Genomic DNA, 9,682 nt, shown 5'->3' with positions numbered 1-9,682 from the left:
AAGTGGACCTCGTGTGGTCGCCTCTTGTACTGCGAGGAATAGAGGAAATGATGCCCAAGAGAGCCTCGTCAGTACGTCCAGCTGTGGTCATAAAGTCTGGTTGTTTACGTAGAAGTCTGTTGTTTGTGTTTACTGAGCTACCTGTGCTGCAGAGCGCCGCTCCATTGGCACTTTTTACTTCGTTTTCGGATTATTTTGTCAAACAAAATCAGTCTCCAATTAATATCCTCATTCAGTTTTTGATAATAACTCGCGCAAACACCTGTTTGCAGCGAACAAACTAGTTCTGATACGTCTTTACACAATTTTACATTCTTGCAGTTTTTGAAGAGAAGTCACGTCTGTCATCTTTCATAAACACATACTCCATGAAGTTGCATCAAATCTGCACCTAAATGTCTATATTATGGTTGTAGAAGGTTGAACATAAATCATGATGAACCTTCACAGACATCTTTGTGAAGGAAACACAATTTTAGAAGTCGTTGTTATATGTATATTGTTAATGTTTGTAATACAACCCAGTTTCCAAAAATGCAAAATGCAATGATTTGCAAATCAGATAAACCCATATTTAATTGCAAATAGACCGAACATAATATATCAAATGTTCAAACTGAGAAAGTTAATTGTTTTATGAAAAATATACAGTATGCTGTATATATGCTCAAATTCAAAATAAGCATATATTTTTCACAAAACAATACAATTCCTGTTTCAACATGTTGTCTTTGGTCTCTTTGCAATTAAATGTAGATTTACATGTTTTACGAGTCATTGCATTTTTTTTTAATTTTTTTTTTTGTATTCACATTTTTAATCGGCGTCCAAGCTTTTTTGGAAGCGGGTTGTATTTTGAAATGCTTCAGACTCCCTCACTTCACGATCTACCAAATGCTCGTTGGAATAAGATTCGTGCTAAAATCTCGACCTGAATAACCGGCTGTCGTGCGTCGAAGCTAACTCACTTAAGGTGGAATATTTTATCGGACTCGTTAAATAACAGACAAACTTTTTTCCGTTTCGCTAATTAACTCGGCGACTGTCTGATGAGTTAATTTTCCATGTGAAGCGTTACTTACCGTGTGTTTCTGTTCGCCGTGCGTTCAAGGACATCTGGGCTGAAAGAGAAACACATTCCCCGATGCATCTAACCAACTTACAGACTCGCTGGCAAACTAAATGAATAACTACATTACTGACTGGCTGCCTGACTGGTTAATTAACTTTACTGTCTGTCTGTTTGTAGTGCACCCAAGGACATCCATCCAGCTTGTACACAAACTATTTCACAACCAACACACACACACACACACACACACACACACACACACACACACACACACACACACACACACACATCTTTTCCTCTCCGGAGTGACGGGAGGAATATTTCCCTGTTTACTCAAGTGCCACTTCATGATTAAAAACTAATCAGGCTTCAGCCAGACTGGGATCCCCTTACACACTGACACAGAATGAACTGTAATTATCTTAACAGGGAAGTGAGAAGTGAGCGGCGAAGAGACGTGGACGCGGAAAAAAAGAAAACGATGAGGGTGATGTCAGTGGTCAGAGGGAAAATAGAAAAGAAACGGAGATAAAGCCGGAGCGGTGTCAGATACGTGGAAGTCGAGATAAAGGGAGGTAAACAAAGGGGAGGAGGGAGGGAGGAGAGGGGTGGAGGGGTGGGGGGGGTGTGTGCAGCTCCTACTGTTAAAAAGCTGCTAATTAAGTTAGTCTGATAACACCTTTGTTCATAGCTAAAGCGACGTTTCGCTTCAAAATTGCAAGAGATGCAACTTTCTCTTTGCTTCGACGACAAATTGTCACTCGAGTCAAACGCGTCTCCGTCAGATGTTTGTGTCGCTGCGAGAAAGTTCAGCGAGAAAGTTTAAGTTTAAAAAGTGGTGAAGGACAAAAAAAAAAAAAAAAAAAAAAATCACAAAAAAACCCCAGATTGGTGAGGCTAAACTTCAAATGACTTGCTTTTTTAAATTCCAGGCTGTTTTCTCCCAAGCTGCTGTCATGTTTTTTTTTTTTTGTGTGTGTGTGTCTTCCCCACAAGTACACGAGGTGTTGCAGGACAAAGGCTCTGCTACGTGGAAACCAACCGAACAACAACCGCTTCAACGCAAAACTGCAATTATTCCTCCCGAGGGGGAAGTGATTTTTCACGTAGTCGTCATATTACTTTTTCATTACACTTTGGAAAATAAAGTCCTTGTGATTCATTAATCAGAGCCAACACATCTTTTTTTTTTTTTTTTCTTTTCTTCCCGTCGATAATAGTCAAAGTCTTTCATATTTAGATTTGGGGAGAAAAGTTGCCTTCATTGATGTGTCAGTAGTAACTGTTGTAAAGTCCTAAATCTCTTTTTGAAGAACTTGCGGAGCAGACAAAATCTTTACTTTTTGAAAAATGTCCTTACTTTTGTGGTCTAAAACTGGCCGTCACAAGGGGAAGAAAAAAAACAAGCGGGAGAACAAAAAGGAAACACACACACACACACACACACACACACACATACACAAAAGCCCTGGCTCAAACACAAACTGGAACTTCATGCAGAGACACAGCAGCAGTGCGTTCCCCACGAGGCTCCACAAAAAAAAAAATAAAAAATAAAAAAAAGAGTATGAGCAGCAGATGAGTCTGAAAAAAAAGTACATTTATGGCACGAATACTAATGATGTCGTTTGAGTCCGTGACAACGTTTGCATGTCGCACACGCACACACACACACACACACACACACACACCATCACTGTGTTCTCTCGCTCATGGACAGTCACTCTCTCTCTCTCTCTCTCTCTCTCTCTCTCTCTGCGTCCGCTGATGATTTTGTGGGGCAGGATGGAGTCTGGCTCCCGGTGGACTCGTGGAGTTTAGGTATTTAAGGATTTGAATAATGAGGCGAGGACACGCGTACGCAAACCGCTCAAACAGAAGGAAGACGCGAAGGAAACGGGGAGGGACAGAAAAAAATCGAGCTTCTGAAGCATCGATTGGCCGCGGCCTCTCTCACCCGGCTGAAATGGGAGTTTGGTCAGAAGTATTTAGTTTCATGCTAACCACCGTCGCTACTTTACGCTGCGGTTCGCAGATCCCCTCCAGGCACGTCTCGAGACATTTGATATTTAAATGATAATGTGTGTCAGATGGGATTTTCCACCAAAAAAAAAAAATTTGATTACCTCGATATAAATTCATAAAATTACTCTTCAGTTAAAAAAAAAAAAAAATCTGGATTTTATGATTGTACATGTGTTTTTAATTCCAAGTTTTACCACAGGGAGGTTGTAAAAGAGAATTTTGAGTTTTTTGTTTTGTTTAATACATCCCGATTATAAAATAATTTTAAATATTGTGTATCATAATCGCTTGTGCAGCCTTTCCTTTCCTTGTATTTTGATACTTTTTTCCCCAAATCAGACAAACATAAAAATGATCATAACATAAAATATGTTTTGTTTTCTTTTATTTTGGTCGGTCGAACGAACTTGTACTTGCAGCCGCGTGTACAGTAGTGCAACAGCCAACTGCTCTTCTGATGGCTCTTTAAACTTGCAAAATATCCAATTAGACACTCTAACAAGATCAAATTTGGCTCATTCAAAAAAAATGTGTTGGTGTCTTGAACCAGCCTAACTCGATTGTCCTTGTACTTGCATCTGTCTCTCTTCCACATGAAGATGCTAATATCGTAAAATAGGTGCAAACAGACGCTTTCGTACCTATTTATGTCTCTTCAGTCCCGATTTACTGCGGAGCTGCGTAACCAGGAGATCAATCAAATAATCGTTCGACAGAAAACTAACTTGCGACAGTTATGTGAAAAAGATAAATCAAGAATAACCAGCATATTAGTCAGTAATGAAAGTCATTTTTAGTTCCTTGTAATTCAGCAGTATCAGGACGAGGTGAACAAGGTGAGCCCAGTAGAAATATGAACACCACATTCTCATGTCGTCCCCACATTACAATAATACAATCTCTGTGATGGCACTGCAACATAGCCTAAAGCATCATTTTCTTCAACAGACCTCTCCTCCGTCGGCCCTCTATCACTCCACACCCGCTCTGATCTATTTCCTCGCCTTTCTTTTCTCGTCCTCCTTTTGTGTCTCCTCGCTGTCTCTGCCTTTTCCACAGTATATCACTTCTTTTGTTGTTCATCCAAAGTGCAGCCTGACCTTTCCCTGTGTCTGCTCCCTTCAGAGTTAGTGAAAGGAACCTGTGTTTGTATAGTGTGTGTGTGTTTGTATAGTGTGTGTGTGTGTGTGTGTGTGTGTGTGTGTGTGTTTGCACATGCGCGTGGCACTTCTTTTTAAATGGAGGTCAATACCGTGTGTTGGTGTGCTTGGCGAGCCTGCCGATGAATGTTCGGGGCAAAGTTATTACAGTAAAAGCAAAGTTGCTGAATAATCTGGTATGACTTCTATCCACATACATGCAGAAAATATGGATAATACATATATATATATGTATATAAATACACACAATAATAATACATTCGGCACGTTGACCTTTGAATTAAAACAATGCAAGGAATGCATTGTGTGCTGAACTTTGACCCTTTTATGGCACCGTGAAAAATGTCTCGTCATTCGGTACCCGATTCGAATACCGAGGCTACATTCAAACTAATGTTTTCATTTTAAAATGCATAACTTTTGCTACGTTCACTCCAGCGTAAATGTAAAATCTCAACAGCATCTGCGGATACAGCGTTTCCCATACTCCAGCACCAAGTGATGAGATCACTTGATCGTAAATCTGAAATTAGAAACGGCTTATTTCACTCATTTCCTACAAATATTTGGGTCACATGCCCGTCTGTGTTTCGTGTACTGGAGGTTTCGTCGACCAGCAGCATTTAGGGAACATTAGCAGATAATAGTGTTGATCGATAGCTTGTATTTGAGACGTTTGCGACGCATCAGTAAATGGTAGCGTCTTGCGATTGCTTGCGTGAAAACTGGACATTTTCACCTTAATATGTCATGAAAATGGAAAAATGGATATCAAGTTGATATAGAAAAAACATCATCGTTCAGGAACCTGTACGGAGGTCAAGTTATCGTTATCTGTAGTACCGGGATTGAAAATGTTGAACAATAACCCGGCCTGAACACATGAAATACAATTCAGGGAGTCCAGTTTGAATAACTGATGTTTCAGTATGATTGAATATGAAATGAAAGACAAGTTTTTAATGATGAGATTTCCATGAATTTGATCGGTCACTGCAGCGGATCCAAACGGTATCTAAATAAATGAGGAAGCTGCGTTCATTCACACTGGACTCACATTTTTCCCCAAAAATATCCATAGTTCCCTTTTACTATAAAACAAAACAAAAAAAACACCAACACACTGTCAAAACGTATTTTGAGGTGATTGAAGAAAATAAAATTGACGTGGTGTCATGTGAAGAAAGTTGGTCTTGTTTCATTGTAAAACTCATGAATATCATGTATTTGATTGCATTTGCTTGTTTCCATTTGATGTACTTCATTCATGGGTCAAAGGGTCGACCGCCTCACTGCCAACACGTCAGCTAACGAGTATCCTTCGTGTAAAACCGAAAGCGGCGTCCTGTCCAAAGCTAACACAAAGTTTACTCCCACGCAGTCCACTATCATTTTATAAAAAGAGCATTTATTTCAAAGTTTTTTTTCGCTTCGGAGATTGAAGCACATAGTAAAGCAACAGTACAATGTTCAGAAAATATAAGTGTGATGCTGTAACTTTTTTTTTTTTAATCTTATCTTAACATGTTTTTTTTTGTTGTAATACTGGAATATTCTGCATGTATACTAAAATAAGAACTTTTAAAATTGTACAAATCGGTACCATAAAACTTGACAGAGAATAAAAACGAGGCGTTCTCTCACTGCAACAAACACATCGCTAGTTTTCCTCTTGAACAGGGAGAAAGAACGAAGAAACGCCAAATAATGAAACAAACAAAACAAAAAAAGAAACAAAAACAAAACAAAACAAAAAAAAAGAAGTAAAAGAGAGGTTGTGTTCACACAGGCGTAAACAAAAGCTGATATTTAACTTTTGGCAGTAACTTTCTTACGGTTGTCTAAAAAGTGGAATAAATGAATGCTCTTGTCAGCTCTCCCATGTTTCAGACAAACCGTCAGAAAAGTCACACCGGAGCTGCCGAAAGGTAAACGCGAATTTGTTCCTGTGTAGCTGCAGCCAATGAAAGAACAGTTGTTGTCATAATAATGATAACAACAATAATAATAATAATAGAAAACAACAATAATAATCATAATAATATAATAACATTAAAAAAGAGAGATTGAACAAGAATCTGCACGCTTGGAAAAAAAAAAAAAAAGGACGCTCCGGGTTTCTGCCTTCTTTGTAGATGTGGCTCTAAAACAAACAAAACACGCTTTGTGTTCTTTTTCCAATGTACACATTTTTACGTTTTAAATCGCAACAGGTGTTGATACAACAGATGTCGCTGCCAACATATGGTACGCGGTGTCGGAGGGGGCGGGGGGAAAAAAAAAAAAACAACAACCCAAAAACGAACACACGATGCACATTTTACTAGTCCACATCTACCCGGCAGAAAAACGGCACATCCCGTTTTCAGAGTGCGACGAGGCGCAGGTTGGATCCTCAGAGTGATATATCACACGTTTGCTCTGTACACACCTAACATGGAGAATAGTTTTGCGTTCTGAATATACTTCTCAAGTTACAAAAAAGAAACAAAAGGAGAAAAGAAAAAAGAAAGAAAAAGAAGAGAATGCACTGCGTTGCAAGAGTGTCCGTTTTAAGTTTAAGGCGATTTTTAGAGCTCACAGGTTGATGTTGTTGTTGTTTTTAAACTCATCGTGATTGATCATCATCGGTGGACTCCAAAAATGAGGAAGTGATCATTCATTGGTGGACTCTGGTTTATGGGAAAGTGATTGTTGATGGGAGGAATATGAGTACACACAGGGTGGGGGTAGGGGTGGGGTGGGGGGGGGGGGTGGCGTGGATGGAGGGAGGGAGGGAGGGGGGGTGCGTGGTCTTTTCACATCTTCTCTGCAGCGAAGAATGAAAACGAAGCATCATCCACAGTTTTAGAGTTGAATCCACGTCGAGTCTTGTCTCGTTTTTGGGAGTAGAGAAAAAAAAAAAAAAAAAAAGCAAGAAAAAAAAAAAAAAAAAAAGCGTAGCGTAGCGTCGTCACAGATTACTCCAGTCCTCGTGTTGTTCGTTTTGTCTGCGTGTCCGAAGCTAGGACTCCTCTACCTTTTTTTTTTTTTTTTTTTTTTACACTCTTGTTGTGTTTACCCCTGGAGTTGTTGTTTATTTATTATAAGGCCACCGTACTGTGAAGATGCTGTGAGCGTCTTCAAAGTATCAACAACCCAGAGTCGGTCACGCCATCTAAACAACAGTACCCGCTGAAGTCGGCACACACAACAACGCGTTTCCGGTTTTTCTTTGTGTGAACTGTTTGACCCCCCCCCCCAACCCCCTACTGACACATCTTCAAATCTTGTTTCTCTTTCGTCGCATCGGGCAGTTGCTGGATCCCGTACAACCTTTTTTTTTTTTTCCTTTGATTTACTTGTATCTTCTTCTCGTTTTCTTTGAGAGCAAATAATGGGAAAAAAAACACCAAAAAACACCCGACTCGGGAACCTTTTTAAGCGAATGAAACCTCTCTCGGGATCCATCGAGGAGGTACGTGAATCCAGTCCACAAAACGTATATAGAACCTCTAATAAACTAAACGGTTTGCTCTAAGCGAGTCATTTTGATCGTACAGCAACATCCCCCCCCCCACCCCCCCCCTCCCCCCGTCAAATTACTTTCAAACAGACAAACTGCTGACATGACAAATCTCCCAGCCCTGCAATGCTCAAGTCTGTAGAAATCGAGGGGAGGGAAACGAGACAAAGGAAGGAAAGGAAAGAGATTTTGGGATAAACCGGGAGCGGTTCAAGTCCCAAGCGTTCATTACGTTGCCCGTTAACAGGTCGTCTTGCAGGGACCCAGGGAAGAGCTGTTAACGTTGGTCGACAAATTGGCATGAACTGGTCAGTTGGGTAGTTGGTAACAATTGGGGAGCTGTTGGGGGCGGCGGGGTGGGGGTGGGGGTGGGGAGGGGGTTTGTTAAAACCCTCAGTTTTAGAAATCCTCATGGAATCAACAAATCCGAAATCTGGTGGGGGAGGGAGGGAGGGAGGGCGTCCTCTCGGTGAGACCACCGTTAAGAGTCTTCGTCATCGGGGTCGTTAATGGAGCAGTCTTTGGTCCCGTACAAATCCGCCAGCTTCTTAAACCTCGGCCCCCAACTCTGCAGATAGTCATAATCCAAGTCGGACTCTGTTGTGACAGACTCGAGGGAGCTCAGCGACCCGGCCAGCGACCCTCTGCCTTCGTAGCCGTAGATCTGGATGGAGTCGTACGGCGGCGCGGTCGGGTCGCTGTCGGCGTCCGCGATTCGAGTCTTGATGAAGTCGTCGACGTCGACGCTGTTGGCCGCGGTACGGCCGAGGCCGGGCCTGAGGGGAAACTGGAGTTCCGGTTTGATGTCCTTTCTCGGCAGGAAGCCGTTGGCGCCGTCCGGGTTCTGAACAGTCGGAGAAAGCGAGAACTTTACTTTTTAAAAAGTCAGATGAGGCTGTGCAGGGTTGGAAAGTCGTGGATAATCAAAGAGCTGACGAATAATTGGATTTCTTTACAAGCAGATGAGTTGCAATCATGTTTCAATTTGAACCAAAACAGGGCTGAATACTTGCTCGGTTAAAATACATGCAAATTTTGTGGGTTAAATTGTATATAAGCATTTAACAATAATCAGAAACCTAACATGCAAATAGAATTTGAGCTGCCTGTAGTAACGCTGAATCAAAGTCCCTTCTCATCCTGCAACCCTTTGATCTTTAATACCGGCGCGCTCGGTGCCCCGCCGCCGCTCTTCCTCACCTGCAGCGTAGCGATGTCGAAAGCCTCGGTGTCCTCCTCGCCGCCTCCCTCGTCGTCATAAGTGATAATATTCTCCCTGATGTCCTCCTCCTCGAACACTATTAATGGCTCCTTCTTCTGACGCCTCAGTGCGACAAACAACACCACGATCGCTGCCAAAGGAGAAAAACACGCAGGTTTAAAAACAGGCCTCGCGTTTAGCGAATCCACAACAGTCCCGACGGACTCTGAGAGAAAGCGGAGAAGCGAGTGTTCGATGGTTAGTACGCACGGTGGGAGGTAATGTGCACGTTGAGGTGTAATTACACCTTTAGCAAATCGGTGGCGTTATTGTATTGTGCTATTTTTTTACACGTCTGCCGTCTTAATTGAAGGTGGTTTTCAACATGTCAGGTTTTTTTCCTAAGTTTCTACAGTATGTGTCTGATGCAGTTTAAGATAAAGCTGAAGAATCAAGTGATGATTTATGAAACATTTAGGCCCAATCCCATTTCCCATCCCGTGGTCGTACCCCTGGTTTAGCAGGGCCCCTCTACCGAGTCGTGGCCCTTCAGAACCGGAGCGAGGAGTTGGGCTTATCATAAATATATAAAGAAGGAAATCGGACAAAATTCTCCCACAAAGTTACTTATTTAATAAGTTTGTAAGTCTCAGGATTTTGTATTATTCAATTTGTGGGAATATACGGTACGATGACAAATAGTTTATCTCAGAGAATCG

At 41.6% G+C, this 9,682-nt stretch overlaps 1 protein-coding gene across 1 annotated transcript in view; it reads right to left on the bottom strand.

Annotated features, from left to right (window-relative positions):
- Window positions 1-5,643: 5,643 nt before the first annotated feature.
- The window catches only part of cdh11 (cadherin 11, type 2, OB-cadherin (osteoblast)), an 86,437-nt gene continuing 82,398 nt past the window's right edge, over window positions 5,644-9,682 (bottom strand). Inside the window, exons 15-16 of the mRNA XM_069144191.1 lie at window positions 8,963-9,114; window positions 5,644-8,606 (exon numbers count right to left, since the gene is read on the bottom strand). Of these exons, the coding sequence (XP_069000292.1) occupies window positions 8,244-8,606; window positions 8,963-9,114 (515 nt within the window). The 3' untranslated portion in view covers window positions 5,644-8,243. The remainder of the gene's footprint in view (window positions 8,607-8,962; window positions 9,115-9,682) is intronic.

Source organism: Embiotoca jacksoni, unplaced genomic scaffold (genome assembly GCF_022577435.1).
Source record: "Embiotoca jacksoni isolate LCO1_2020_lvr unplaced genomic scaffold, fEmbJac1.0.p SCAF_12, whole genome shotgun sequence".
Classification (NCBI taxonomy): Eukaryota; Metazoa; Chordata; class Actinopteri; family Embiotocidae; genus Embiotoca; species Embiotoca jacksoni.
Note: the sequence above shows the minus strand (reverse complement) of the source record. Positions and strands in the feature narration are given on the sequence as shown.